Raw genomic sequence first — 15,756 nt, 5'->3', positions numbered from 1 at the left:
TGTTTATTTTCACTAGCAACAGTTTTGTATTTTTTTTTTTTTTTTGAGCTATGGTTTTACAAATGTTACGGTTTAGCAGCAATCAGCATTAAACTACTATTAGCTTGTAGCTAACATTTTTGCTGATTTCAGCTTCTATTTAGCTTGTTTCACCTTTCATTCCTCAGCAGATTGCAGCAGTTTTTCAGCACGTGTTCACAGAAAATTAGTTTTTTTAGTTTGTATTTGCTGCAGTGTAAAAATCTTATGTCAGGTTAATTTAACAAATTCCTTTCAGTCACTCAGAATCTTAAACCAGGCTTTTTCTTTGAGAACGAGCCTGTTTAACTGCTTTTCAAGCCCACACTCACACCGACATCCCAGAAAAACGAGCATGTTACGTAACAGAGTGTGATCGTTCACCAGCAGCCAACCACATCCACTCATTCTACAGCACTCAAATATGTCCTGCTTAAAAAATACTCCAATAACATGTTTACTTCTCTGTTCAATTAAAGGCTCAGTGTTTCTCAAAGGCCTGCATGTTCAAGTTTAAAGTTTATTTATATAGCGCCAAGTCACAACATACGTTGTCTCAGGGCACTGTACATAAAAAGAGTAATCTAAAGAAGAAACCAGCAGATTGTGTTGAATCACTTCATCACAGTCTCCCATCCTGAGCAAATGGCGGAGAGGAAAAACTCCCTGCTAATCAGGAAGAAACCTCCAGCAGAACCAGGCTCAGTTTGGCTAAAACCAACACAAACAGTTTTGTCAGCCTTTCGACGCTGAGCGATAACAGCTCTGTAATATTTCTGTTGTGAGTCTGGCTAAAAAGAGATGCTCGATTTTTCTTTTCACTCTCCAAGTCACCACCACAACCTAATGATAGGTCTGCAAAGATACGACTCCTCGAGGAAATGTGCAAATATGTCGAAGACATCCAAGAATAAAATTTAAAAATCTCCAAGGCGGGGGGGACCAGGTGTCGTCAAGCTGTCAACACCTGAGATCATATCGAGGCTGCGATGGGAGATCATGTTTATTTAGGCAATAAAAGCAGAGATATCATTTTTAACGTTTTTAATACGTGGTGTCCATTTCCTGCGCCCCCGCCCAGCCACTCTGTTGAACTGCTGGGTGTGGACCAATAACAGTGGCCTCGGTGTCAATCTGGATTCCACCGTGTTTTTTGGTGGGGGGGAGAAATTCCTCCTGGCTGCTAACAGTCACGTTCTGGAGGTTCGATTTGTGCCAAGAATGTAAAGATTTCAGAGAGACAAAAGCCCAGTGTGTGACCCGGTCCTAAAACCCAAAACAGCGAGGTGGATGTTCTTTTCTCCGATTGTTCCGAGTGTAAACAGCTCAATTGAATCTTGAACAAAATGCAGTTAGCAGCAACAATTTGCTCAAGCTGCTTTCTCTTCATTAAGCGTTTGGTCCGAGGCCACGAGCTCCCAGGAGAGATGCTTCTGATGCGAGGAGGACGAACTGAGGAGAATATGAATCAGGAGGCAGAGAGATGTTTTAATCTCTACGTGTTTGTCAGGATTATCAGGTAAAAATCAGCTGTTTGACAGTGTGACCTGCAGATGTATGGATGTGTGATCTGATGGGGGACGAGGGGTTCTTGGCACAGCTCAGCAGTCTTGTGATGGAGGATCAGGACTTTGTTCCCGTGGGATTCAGGACCAGGAATTCTCTCTGCTTCCAACTTAAATCACATTTTATTCGCTGTAAAGACTCATTTCTCTTCGATGAAATTTACTGAAGAAGCTGAAACTGAGCTGTTAAAGCTGAAAGAGGCAAATGTCAGCTAAAAGTAGAAAAACACTAAAAAAAAAAAAAACGCAGCTAATTACTAAATAAAAGGAGCAAAGCCTGAGCTAAATAGAGCTAAAGTAGCAAAACATTTGCTAAAAGAAACAGACCACTAGCTAAAAGCTTCATTAAGCAAAATACTAAATAAAACAAGCAAAGTGCTACATAAAAGCAAAGTACAGCAAAATTCTACCCAGAAGTAGCAAAAAAAAAAAAAAAACTAAATGTAGTATAAAAGCAAAAAATAAGCAATAAAGTGGCTAGAAGCTACAATTAGCAAAAGTCTAGCTAAGGTGGCAAACTGCTTCATAAAACCGACTGATTTAAATGCTTAAAGTCAGCAAAAAAATAGATAAAGTTGCAAAAAAGAGCTTAAAATTAAAAAAAATAAACGTTTGTAGGTAAATGTAGTAAAAGCTAAAATGAGCAAAATGCCAACWACAGTAAACAAAACACTTGCTAAAAGAAACAGAGCACTAAAAGCTTAAAGAAGCTAAATGGTAAATGCAGCCGAATACAGCGAGGTTCTAGCCAGAAATGACAAAAGATGAGCTAAATGTAGAGAGAGGCTAAAAGGGAAAAGGAAGCAATACAGTAGCTAGAAGCTAAATCTAGCAAAATGCTAGTTAAGGTGGCAAAGGGCTTCCTAAAACTGATTGATTGAAATGCTTAAAGTCAGCAAAAAATAGACAGATTGAAGTTGCAAAAAGCGAGCTATGAGCTTAAATAAATAAATGAATAAATAAAAAAATAAATAAATAAATGTCTATAAGGTAAATTTTGCAAATGCTACAACGAGCAAAATGCCAACTAAAGTAAACAAAACACTTGCTAAAAGAAACAGAACACTAGCTAAAAGCTTAAAGAAGCTAAATGGTAAATACAGCCGAATACAGCGAGATTCTAGCCAGAAATGGCAAAAGATGAGCTAAATGTAGAGAAAAGCTAAAAGCAAAAAATGAAGCAATTCAGTAGCAAGAAGCTAAATCTAGCAAAGTGCTAGTTAAGGTGGCAAAGGGCTTGCTAGTTTAAAGCTTAAAGTTAGTAAAAGTCTAAAAGGTAAAAGTAGCAAAATCCTGGTTAAAAGAAGGAAGAGGCTAACTAGAAGCTAAATTCAGTAAAACCTAGCTAGATGCTAAAAGTGGCAAAAGCCTTGCTGAAAAGTGAAAATAGCAAAAAGCTAACTAGAAGCTAAATGCAGCTAAAAGCAGGTATATGCTTTAAGTGTCAAAAGCCTGAAACTTAAACTCAACAACAGGCTATAGATAGCTTAAAGTAGCAGAAATGCAGTTAAAACTAAAAGTAGCTTAAGAAGAAATAATCAGAACAGACTTCAAAGAGAACAAACGTGTTGACATATTAAAGTTAAATGTAAAAGTAATAATCTGAAATATTTGATGTGTGAAAGCTGAAAAATATAAATAATAATATTTAAAAGCAGTGAGATCGTTAAGAACAAAAGGAAAGAAAAGGAAAAATAAAAACTCGCAGTAACGGCAGATTTCTGCAGATTTTCCATGTTGTTTCCARCGAGCTGCAACAGAAGGGAAATCAGTGAGTTCACGGCAGCTGCTTTGGTTAAATATTAATAAGTGAGCGTGTGTTTGTGAGCGTATGACATTAATGGATGCATCATCCTGCTGGACACTTTCTAACACCTGTGTGAGGGCTGCCACTACGTGACAGAGCCGTACAAACAACAACTCCCACTCTGACATATTCCACATCACAAGAGCCGACGCTCAGGTATTTGTGTAAAGCTGTCAGAAGCAGACAGACATTTGCATTTGTAAAAATATGCTCGCAAGTCTGTGATTAACAAGAATTCATGTGTTGATATCTTTTCTTTTTTTCATGTTCGGCTGCTTAAAGGTTTCCTTCCAGCYTGTTGAATATGAGACGATGACAAAGTTGTGATCGCTGCCGGAGGACTCTCACAGGCCCAGAGGAAGAGCAGTCAATGAAACAAAATGGTTCCCTTTGCTTAGTCATTGCTGGCAATTTGGCTGAGGTTACCTTGGCAACYCAAACTTGGTTTCTCGCTGCGAGCAAAGAGAGATGGTTGATGTTCTAACGCAGCCACGACGGCGCTCGCTTCCAACAGCAACAGCCTTGGTTTTGTTTTCCRGTCAGCTCTTCAGCAGGCGATGAAYTGGCCTCATCCTCTTTAAAACGGGCTCCAGCTTTCAAACAAACACTTTTAACTGCTTAAGATTATTTTAAATCTGTGTAATATAAACATGCACTGCAGGTTTATTTATTTATTTGTTTATTTATTTATTTATTTTCTGTGATCCTGCTGCCACAGAGCGAGCGAACGTGCCTGGCTGCTCCGTTAGACAGGCTCAGTGGCTCAGAAAAAATGTAATGTTTAGATGGAGCGACACAAAGGTGCACCACTGTCTCTTTGTGCAACGGACACAAAAATCGTTCCTGCACAATGTTCTATATTTAGAACGAGAGCAACTGCAACTTTCAGCTTCTTCACAACTCATAAAGAGAAAAAATAATCTTATATTTGGTCACTTGGACAAGGATTATTTTCTCATTCATGTGACCATTTTTGTATACTGTATGTTGTGAAGCATCACCAAATTCTGGCTCAGTTCCTGTAAAATTCACTGAGCTAGAACACATTTTGTATAAAGCTCTGTTAGTTGTGGCGACCATCTTTAACTGGAGAGACTCAAAAATTTAATCATTTATAGATAAACAGTCAATAATTACTTTCTGTGAGTTTCATTCTTACTGTATTTATCTCGTAGTTTATGAAATATTCTGCTATCAGACAGGGTTAAGGCACAACCTGTTGCACTCAGTGTTGTGAACAAATCTCAGCTACTACCACACCAAATAGACTCAATGAGCCTCATGCAAGAACATGATCGTATTCTTATCCTAAATTTCTCTTACTTTTGTTCGTACAAAGGGTTCGTACGAACATGTCACGTCAGATTCAACAAACTCTTCTATCTTCAGGAAAAGTGTGTAAATGAGCTGCGTAAATTCCACCTGTTCGTATCCAGCTGCTCGTGCACGCGAGAGGAGATTAGCATAATTACCACCCCAAAAACACCATATAAGGCTGTGTTTCCTGCCTCAGATATCAGGAAGTGTCCATTCATGAAAAATGACAGTGAAAATTAAAAAGAAGAACTTTACGAGTTCAGAGATTGAAGTCCGTCTGTCAGAGATCCAGAAAAGAAAGTCTGTCATTTTCAGCAGGTCAGCTGTGGAATAAAAAGATCTGCTAAAAGTTTAAACAACTGTGTTAAATCATTTTCATTTATTCAGAAGACACAGCTCTGCACAAGTGGTCTCAGTTGCGGTTCTGAAATAAGCATTTAAAATGTTTTCAAAATAAGTCTGGCACTTTGGAGAAAATCCAGGACTCGCTGGAGGGATTATGTATCCCCTCTGGCCTGGGAACGTCTTGGAGTCCCCCAGGACGAGCTGGAAGGTGTCGCTGGGGAGAGCGGGGTCTCTCCTGCTGGCCCCGCACCCGATCCCGGATAAGCGGCGGAAAACAGACGAACGGACAATTTATATTGTTAGTCTAAATTATTACATTTAAAATTATAACTCTAATTCAAGCAGAATAGCCTTTTGTCAACCTCATTATAGAGTGTGATTTATTTTCAACTCAAAATATCTTCAAACTAACGAAATATAAAGTTATTATTGAGGAAAACCCATCTGGATAACAGCAGACTGACTGCTGGTAAAATATTCGACAGGTCTGGARCACTCCTGAATTTTGTTCGTATCTGAAAAAAATCTTAGAATATGAAAACATTGGTGAATGCCACAAATTCTCCTAAATCACTCGTATGCACAACTTAASAACAAATCTGTGCGTACGAACGGTTCTTGCATGAGGCCCAATATCTGTCAAATCAGCTGAGTTGCTGTTATTTCTGACTGTGGTGGCCATCTTTAATTTGGTTTGACTCCAAAATCAGCTGTAGACTTACACTAAAAGACAGTCGTGACCACAAATCTGCTAATACGCTAATAGCGGAACTAGCATCTTATTTAGTAGATTAGCTTTTGTTTGCTAACTTTAGAAACTGCTAGCAGGCCAATTTGCTTCCGCTAAATTGGGTCCTGCTAATTTTAAGTCCACTAAAAAAATGTCTTTTTTTTCTTTTTTGCATTTTATTGCATTTATCCTAAATTAAGTACAAACTATCCACTCTTACAGTGATAGATGTGTCAAGCACCGTCTGTAGCATGTAGCATCTTTAGCCTCTAAACTTCAAAATGAAAAGAAAAAAACATTTAACAATATTTAAATAACAAATACAAAAACTGACTGTGTAAAGCAGAGATATTCAACTGGCGGCCCACTGTAACCAAWGTTCGGCCCACCAGTTGGTTCATTCATCTCTTAAGCCCAAACCCCCGGTTTTCTACTTTGATTACTGTAAGGTCTTTTAGTTCAACATAATGTTTGGCATCTACAGAAAACATCAGTCTTTGCTATAAGCTGATAAAAGCAATTTCTATGAACATCCAAGACAGTTAAAACTACAAGCAGTTGAAGATAAAACTACGAAAGTAAAAATAAAATTGAGCCCGATGGGCCCAGTACAGGGCCTACAAGAGAAATGAAGGAGAAAATATGGGCTTAAAGGGTTAAAAATTTGGCAAGTCAGAGATATCAAAATATTATTTGTGGTAAATAAGAGACAAACTGTGTTATTTCTGCTTTTATTTTGTTTAATTATCGCTACTTTTAAAGGGTTCTGTATGTTGTARTCATGATTAAACGCAGCAAATAAACTATTTCAGAGGTAACAGATCTTTGTAATACTTGATTTATTTACATAATAACTTTAATTGCTGGATGTTCGGCCCCTCAGCTATTGACCTGCATGAACTGTYCCCTCCGGAGCAGTTTAGTTGAACAGCCCTTGAATATTGTAGAGAAATTTGCTACTTGTTGTTTAAACAGTATTCGTGAAAAATAAAAACTTGATCAAAGAAATGCTTTTATTCTGAAATGGGTAAACTGAAAGTATGAGACAGAGCTACAGTATAACTCTGATTTGGATTGGTCGATTTGTCACAAATGYTCCAACCCACCTTCAAACTAAACCAATAGAATCAAACTAACAACAGGTTTGCATCAGTCCCATCAAATCAATTAGCAATTAGCGTTAGCTTCCACTAATTTCAGGGTTTTAGCGTAGCTGAGATTCTTGTTTGGCGGTGCCCACTGAAAGATTACTTTTTAGAAGTTTCAGTAAAATCTGTTCAGTGATTCATGAGGTATTTTGTTAACAATCCAGACAAACACACACAGATGGCAGCAGGTGATAATAATGCAGCTGCTGCTTTTGTTTTTTCTTCTTTCCTTGCATCAGATAAGATGTGCTCTTTACTTGGTCAGGCATGACTGACCTTTATGGATGCCTTTCAGCTCCAGTCCTCCAGTCAGCCTCCATTTCAAACAAGCTTATCAGTCACCTATTAGCTCTCGCACCGGCTCCCTCAGCAAGCACGGGCTGAGGCGTTCGCCACAACTATGCATTCGAGCAAAAACGCAGATACTCAAAAAAAAAAAACCTACTTTGTGAAATTAAGCGGTGGACAATGTGGCTGTTGTGAGGCAGCGTCACACGGCTGTCCTTTAAAACAGATGATTCAGCTACTTTTTAAAATCCTGTGGAATTTTAGATTGTTTTAAAAATGCAAATAAGAAAATTGGATTTATTTCAACACGACAATGGTTGCTTTTTGTGGCGATGGATGTATGGGACTTTGTGTGTGTGTGTGTGTGTGTGTGTGTGGGTGTTTACTCTCCTCAGGCCAGCTGAGTTAATGTGATTGTGTTCAACATGCGTCTTACACATCCATGAGCAAAACCACATCCACCGTGTGATCCACTTGGCACAATAAATAATACAAATCACATTTACCTGCCATAGAAAACACGAGTTGAACGAGTTCACGTCAAGCTTCGTTTTGTCAGGTCWTCACGTCTGAAACTTGTTCTGGTTCATGTTGAATCCCTGTCTGTGTTCCTTATCAGTCATGGTCCTGTACATGTGAACTCCTGTTTCCTTCAGGTGGTGTGGGCATCGCAGCCACTCAGCTGTGCAAGATGGTGAAGGACGTGACTGTGTTCGGCACCGCGTCCGCCAGCAAACACGAGACCATCAGCGAGGGTGGAGTCACGCATACCATCGACTATCGCACCAAGGACTACGTGGAGGAAGTCCGCAAGATCAGTCCGAAAGGTCAGAAACTTTGGTGTCCGCCTTGATAACGTGGCTAAATCTGGACTTGGTTTGCAGAAGAGTGTGATTGTACAGTATAAATACACTGCTCAAAAAAATAAAGGGAACACTTAAACGRACGCTAAGTCCAAGTAAATCAAACTTTTGTGAAGCACATTCAACTCMGTACAGAACAAAYTYBTCAATGCGAATATTTCATTGATTAAGATCAGGAGTTAGCGTGCGTTGTTTAAGTGTTCCCTTTATTTTTTTGAGCAGTGTATATAGAATAATAAATTAAAGTGCCTGTGACATGCATGTTCTTCAAATACAAAAAGTAAAAATAAAATCTTTATATTTAAGAAAGTTGGAATAATGCGCACAATTTTACCCATTTTGTTTTTTAACTGGCAAATTTTCTTTTGAATTTTACTCAGCCGAAGTGAAACAGGAAGTGACATCAGAGGGGAACTCTTTAACAAAGAAAACTCTCTGGTCTTTGTTTATTGAAACGAAACTATTTGAGCTCTGTCTCTTCATCTCTCTCTGATAGAGACTCAAAATAATCTTAAGAAACATCAGATTCTTCTCAGCAGTTTGGGTTGTTAGCCTTTGTAGCAACGCACTGTTCACATTCAGACATTCCCCTTTGACATCACTTCCTGTTACTTTACAGGCAAAAATCTCAACAAATGTTCATCTCAGCGACATGAAATTTCTTTTGCAAAATTTCATCAATGACATGTATTCAAAAATGCATTCATATGTGTAACAAAAATTTGACATCACAGACACTTTAACTAACAAAGCTTATGAGGAAGGATCATTAGGACTTAACATTCTATTCTGCATATTAAACAATAATATCAACTCAACTATATTTTTAATATAAAAAATTTAAAATAATCTCATTTCAAATTAAAGAACAATAATTTTCTGCAAAATATTTTGAAAATATGCTGAATAGGCAGATATGAGCCAATAAATGGAAAAGAAGCAGAATGCTAGCTCAAAGCTAAAGAAACAGAATGCTATCTCAGGGCTAAAGAAGCAGAATGCTATCTCAGGGCTAAAGAAGCAGAATGTTAGCTCAAAGCTAAAGAAACAGAATGCTATCTCAGGGCTAAAGAAGCAGAATGCTAGTTAAAAGATAAATCAAGCTGAATGCCAGCTCAAAATTTAAAAGGCAGAATGCAAGCTAAAAGAAGCCGAATGTTAGCATTCTGCATTGAGATAAAAGCTAAAACAAGCCAAATGCTAGCTCAAAGATAAAGAAGCTAAATGGTAGTGCAAAGCTAAAAAAAGCAGAATACAAGTTAAAATAAGCCAAAAAGCTAGCATTCTGCATTGAGCTAGCATTCTTCTAAAAGAAACAGAATGCTAGAGCAAAGCTAAATGAAGCAGAATGCTAGCTAAATGCTAAAAGAAGAGGAATGCTAGTTCAAAAAGAAGCAAAACGTAAGTTAAAAGAAGCAAAATGCCAGCTCAAAGCTAACACAACACTTACTAAAGGCTAAAAGCAAGAAAAGCTTAAGCTAAAGGCAGCTAAAGCTTAATAAAAGTTAATAAATCCTCTTATTTCACATATTATTTTTGTTTTTGTTGTTAGTGTCTGTGATAATTAGAAAACAATAGGAAGTTTATAATAAAGGATGTGTAATTATACTAAATAATTTGTTCTTCTGTCAATAACATCAGGCTTTATGGTGCTTCTGTCTTATGAGACAACCAGGATCAATACGTTCGTCCCAACGGCTCAAAGCAATAATCTGACTGCCGCGCCTTTCGGTCGGTGTTGAATAAACTGTACTCAGGCGATACTTTTTTCTGCAGTTTTTCTCAGCAGAGTTGGCTGCAACTTGCACCAGACTGGCAGCGCATGGGYAGTCATTTTCCCACCAAACAAAGTCAAACAGTGACTCTATCTGCTACAAATAATGTAGCAACGGTTTCATGTAGCTGGATTAGAGGCTAAGAAATTCACAAGTCATTTTTTAAGCAAAATGAAACAATGCCCAGTTCCTGTTTTTTTGTTGGTTTTTTTTGTCCACAGTTGTGTTTCAGAGACTCATTRCCTCCCTTCCCCCCATAACAGACAGGCAGGCCAAGATGGAGGAGTGACACTCTGAACAGATWGTATCTAATTAGAAGCCTGGATCGATGTGCAGCGCTGCTCACCATCCATGATCCTTCTGTCTTGGGCTCTCTGACAGAATCCTGCTGCGAGCCCCTTACACTCCACAGGACCGGAGCTTAACGGGGCAAGGAGGGGAGCCCAATTTAAGGAGTTCCCTCTGGCACAAAGGTGCATCGTTAAGGTGGAACCTACATGGTTGGACATTAATAAGCCACAAGAAAACCTTTATTGTCAGGTTGTTGGGATGAACCATCTGTTCAAAGACTGAACGGGAAGGAGCTTTATTCTTCAGACAAGAATTAAACTAGAAATCCTAAATGATGAAAGAAGCTGAAACTGAGTTATTGAAGCTTAAAGAAGCAAAACACTAGCTAAAAGCTAAAAATACAAACTAACTGGACACTATAAGTAGGAGCGCACTAGTTAAAAGCTAAGAAACAGAAAGCAAAATGCAAACTAAAACCTAAAAGTCATACAAGCTAGCTAGAAACTGCAAAACACCAGCTAACAGCTAGCAAAATGCTAACTATATGCAGCAAACTACTGTTAAAACAAGATAAAAGAAAAATTCTAGCTAAATACAGCGTAAAGTAGCAAAATGCTAACTAAATGTGACAAAACACTACTAAAAACAAGATAAAAGTTGCACAAAGCAAGCTAAAAACAGCTAAACATAGCTAAAAGTAGCAAAATMCTAACTATATGAAGCAAACTACTGTTAAAACAAGATAAAAAAAATTCTAGCTAAATACAGCATAAAGTAGCAAAATGCTGACTAAATGTGACAAAACACTACTAAAAACAAGATAAAAGTTGCACAAAGCAAGCTAAAAACAGCTAAACATAGCGAAAAGTAGCAAAATGCTAACTGAATGTGACAAAATGTGATTAAAAACAAGATAAAAGTAGCAGGATGCTAACTATATGTGGCAAAACACTATAAAACAAGCTAAAAGTAGCWAAATGCTAACTATAAATGACAAAACATTATTCAAAACCATATATAAATAGCAAAATGCTAGCCAAATGATGTTAAAAAATAGGTAAAAGTAGCAAAAGAAGACAAAAATGAGCTCATATTCTGAGGTGGATTCCAAAGAAAACAATATTTTTTAAAGCATTGAATAGTTCTTAATGTATTTCTGTGGAGAATATTTACAAATCAAATTAAATATTATTGTAAAGTGTAAAAATGACAAAAACCAGCAGTCCCAGCACCTGTCTCCTGGATGAGCAGGATTCACACAAACACAGAATCAGAAGGGATCTCGTCTCGGATCACTGTCCTGCTTCATCCGATCCACTTTGTGTAAACAAGGTGCAGCTTGGCTACACTCGCTCAGCCTGGTGAACTCTGGCATGCAGAGGGGCCCCCTGATGAGATCTGGCAGGCTCCTTCTCTCTGAATTCACACCACTTCCCTCCTCTGCTGCAGGGCTGGACATCATACTGGACCCTCTGGGAGGATCKGACACCCACAAGGCCTACAATCTGCTGAAGCCTATGGGAAAACTCGTCACCTATGGTAAGTTCACACATTCAGAAGGAAAACCACCAGCTGAATTTTAGATTTTAATGATATATGGCTGTTTATATTTTGCACATATTATTAGATTTTATAAAAAAAAAAACATGAAATAACTTAAAAAACTGCCAAGTCTGCCAATGAAGATTCAGCAACAGCTTCTAAAAGCAGCTCACTGTAGCCCACCATCCACTCTAATTAATAAAATCCCAACAAAACAAACATTTTTACTGAGAAGAATCCTAAAAAACACCTCATTAAAACTTGCAGCCAAAGCCGTATCGTTAAAATATTCCCATGAATGGCTGTTAAATTCTCTTTAATCAGCCAGCAGCTGAGTCCACCCTGTCAGGTCCAGGTAATAGTCACGTCCGTTCAGTGGGCGGTTCCATTTTCAGTCCACATTCAGGCTGTTCTCACCTGATTTTACTGCTGTCTGAGTGCAGGAACCCGGTGCCCAATGATCATGTGGAGATGTTCACAAACAGGGATTTATTTCCCGGAGCACACTGGCTACATTTTGAAACTGTCTCAATAAAATTCCTTACATGCTTGTGTGAATCTTTAAATTATCACATATTTAATTATTTATAGTTAAAACAAAAAAAATATTTTTAAGGAGCTGCAATTGAATAGAATAAATGTTCGTAGTTGTGAGTAAAAGCTGCTTTCTGGTGGGCACAGTGGCCCCTCTGTGGAGGCCCATGTCCTCAGTGTGTCATCCGTGGGAAGCCCGCTACGCTCCTTCTGCTACAATGCAGACGCGAATACATGCAGTGGGCGGAGTCGGCATCCATGAAGAACAGGGCCTCGCCTTTTGCATGTTGCTCAGAAACCTACTACCCAGCATGGTGCCCTCCACCCTCACCCATTCAACCTCTCTGGTCTCTCTCGGCGCTGGCTGCCTCTCTTCRAGTTCATCAGAAGTAGGCACAGCGGAACAATGAGGCGCTCTATCCACACGAAAAACCTGGAATGTGTGTGAATGTAGCCGGCCGGGTCTCTGTTCTCTCAGAGCCTTGCTTTGTGTCGTTCGTCCCCCCGCCCCCCCGTGTCCCCCAAGAAAGAGCATAGACAGTGAAGTGAGCCACGTAAGGAGGGGGTGGGGGGTGGGGGTGCAGCTGAAGTGCTAAAAAGGATTTTAGAGTTGAAGAGGAGGTGAGAGTGTGAAACTACAGGAAGACATTGAGCAGAGGTGCTTCATACAACGTAAAAGGCAAGAAATCACCTTGCAGCACTTTTTATCAGCGATAACGTCCTGAGTTCCAAGTTATGTCTGTACAGAACCCACGAGGGAACATGGGGTATATTTTTCTTTAGCGCTTCCTCGCAATATCTTTGCATAACCTCGCAATATCGTTGTGTTCCCTCGCAATATCGTTGTGTTCCCTCACAATATCGTTGTGTTCCCTCGCAATATCTTTGCAATACCTCACAATATTTTTGTGTTCCCTTGCAATATTTTTGTGTTCCCTTGCAATATTGTTGTGTTCCCTCGCAATATTGTTGTGTTCRCTCGCAATATTGTTGTGTTCCCTCGCAATATTGTTGTGTTCCCTCGCAATATCGTTGTGTTCCTTCGCAATATCGTTGTGTTCCCTCACAATATTGTTGCGTTCCCTCACAATATTGTTGCGTTCCCTCGCAATATCGTTGTGTTCCCTTGCAATATCATTGCGTTCCCTCGCAATATCTTTGCATTCCTTCACAATATCATTGTTATTTCACAATACTTTTGTGTTCCCTCACAGTATTGTTGTGTTTCCTCACAATACCGTTGCATTACCTTGCAATATCATTGTGTTCCCTCGCAATATTGTTGCATTATCTCACAATATCATTGCGTTCCCTCGCAATATCATTGCGTTCCCTCGCAATATCATTATTTCACAATACTTTTGCGTTCCCTCACAATATCATTGTGTTCCCTCACAATATCGTTGTATTACCTCGCAATAACATTGCGTTCCCTCGCAAAATTTTTTGCATTCCCTCACAATATTGTTGTGTTCCCTCACCATATTGTTGTGTTCCCTCACCATATTGTTGCGTTCCCTCACAGTATTGCTGTGTTCCTTGCAATATTGTTGTTCCCTCACAATATTGTTGCATTCCCTCACAAAATCATTGTGTTATCTCACAATACTTTTGCGTTCCCTCGCAGTATRGTTGCATTCCCTCACAATATCTCTGTTACCTCGCAATATTGTTGCATTCCATCACTATATTGTGGTGTTCCCTCTCAATATCATCGTGTTAGCTCGCAGTATCGTTGCATTCCCTRTCAATATCTTTGTCTTACCTTGCAATACTTTTGCGTTCCCTCGCAATATCTTTGTGTTACTTTGAAATACTTTTGCGTTCCCAAACTATCGTTGTGATAGCTCGTAATACTTTTGTGTTACCTCACAAGCGTTTGCATTCCCTCGCAATGTTGTCTTGCATTCCCACGCAAAAGTTTGTTTTGTATGAAATGAGTTAAATCAGATTTTATTTAAATATCTGGTTACAGAAAAAGGATGTTTGGGAAGTTGACATTGATAGTGCGTGGCTGCACTGAGTTGGAATATCAGCATATTACATACGTCCATGCGTGGCTGTGTGATACTTTCATTCTGAAGCTGAATTAACGTACCGAATAATGGTGAGCATGTGAATTTGTTAACCGCAGGCACAACAGTGAAAAATGACTTTTGCAAGGGAACGCGAAAAGTATTGCATGGTAACGCAATACTATTGCACGGGAACGCASAAGAAAAAAATCCCTCATGTCCCCTCGCGGGCTCCATATMTCTATAAGTAGAGAGTTTTTACYTTTTTTTAAAACTTTCCTCCCATCAGGTGCAGCAAACATGCTGGCAGGTCAGAGGAAGAACCTCATCGCCGTGGCTAAGAACTGGTACCACCAGTTCTCTATCCACACACTCAGCCTGATCCAGGGGAACAAGTCGGTCTGCGGCTTTCACCTGGGCTACCTGGACGGGGAGACGGAGCTCATCGCTCAGACCATGGCGACCCTGCTGGATTTGTACAAGGAGGGCAAAATCAAACCCCGCATCGACTCCACGTGGCATTTCGAGCAGGTTGGTGTTKGTCTGAAAACAGAGTTTCTGAAATTCTATGACGCTGTTGTAAAATGCTAATTTTAGAAGTCTTTCAATAGAGAATTGTAGATTTGCTGATAAGGGTGCAAAAACACGTTGATATATTTATTAAATGATTAATGATTCAATTACATCAGTGCAAAACTTCAACCCATATCAAAATATACGCTAAACTCTGTCATTTTATGATATTACGTCATATCGATCAAAGACTTATGAATTTACCTGAAATATTATCATGACAGACTGTGATATTGAGAAACGTATCGTCATCCAAACAAATCGATATATCATATCATAATAAAGCTGCTGATTTACATCCCTAATTACCAACTGAGGTACCTCTTTTTTATTTTACAGGTAATTTTACTGATTGTGTTATATCATATACCAGAACAAATAACACCTGGAGTTTCAGAACAGTTCATATAATGCCATAAACTCTCCTTAAGACACTGTCACTGTGTGACAGGGCCTTTACATCAGGCTTTTTGTCCTTTTCCCTGTTAAAGTTAAACATACACCTTTAATCGGAACAAAAAATTTACTAGAAACAAACGTTTTCAAGTTTAAAGTCACCACTTCTAATTTATTTTTACATTATTTACTTGTTACTGTGTAGATTATAATAAATGTCCAAAACTGGGAATAAAACAACAACAAAAAAATCTAAATTCATATTATTCTTACAAAAAAATCTTGTGAAGTGGGGAACAATGGGGGGGGTGGGGTGGGGGGCACCAATTATTTAGAGGTGACCCCACTGACCCCTCTTTAGTGGCGTCCCTGCCAACAAAATTCCTGAGCTGATTGGTTTTAATACTTGAACTCTTTGTGATATTGATACAATGACTGCCTTTTGTGACAGATTTTCAAACTAAAATCATGGTTTATTGAGAAATGATGGAGGTWTAGCAGTTTTGGTCAAACTTTGTGTAGAAAAATATAAAATTTTTACTATAATAC

General features: G+C 38.8%; 1 protein-coding gene across 1 annotated transcript in view; it reads left to right on the top strand.

Annotated features, from left to right (window-relative positions):
• vat1 (vesicle amine transport 1) overlaps positions 1–14,769 on the top strand; it is a gene marked incomplete at its 3' end in the record, with an annotated part of 31,210 nt that extends 16,441 nt beyond the window's left edge. Inside the window, 3 exon segments of the mRNA XM_014022699.1 lie at positions 7,875–8,045; positions 11,597–11,686; positions 14,528–14,769. Coding sequence (XP_013878153.1) covers positions 7,875–8,045; positions 11,597–11,686; positions 14,528–14,769 — 503 coding nt within the window.
• Between the last annotated feature and the right edge of the window lie 987 nt (positions 14,770–15,756).

The sequence above is a fragment of the Austrofundulus limnaeus genome, unplaced genomic scaffold (assembly GCF_001266775.1).
Source record: "Austrofundulus limnaeus strain Quisiro unplaced genomic scaffold, Austrofundulus_limnaeus-1.0 Scaffold4, whole genome shotgun sequence".
In the NCBI taxonomy this organism is placed as follows: Eukaryota; Metazoa; Chordata; class Actinopteri; order Cyprinodontiformes; family Rivulidae; genus Austrofundulus; species Austrofundulus limnaeus.
The sequence above is the reverse complement of the archived record's forward strand: the minus strand, read 5'-3'. Positions and strand labels throughout refer to the sequence as shown.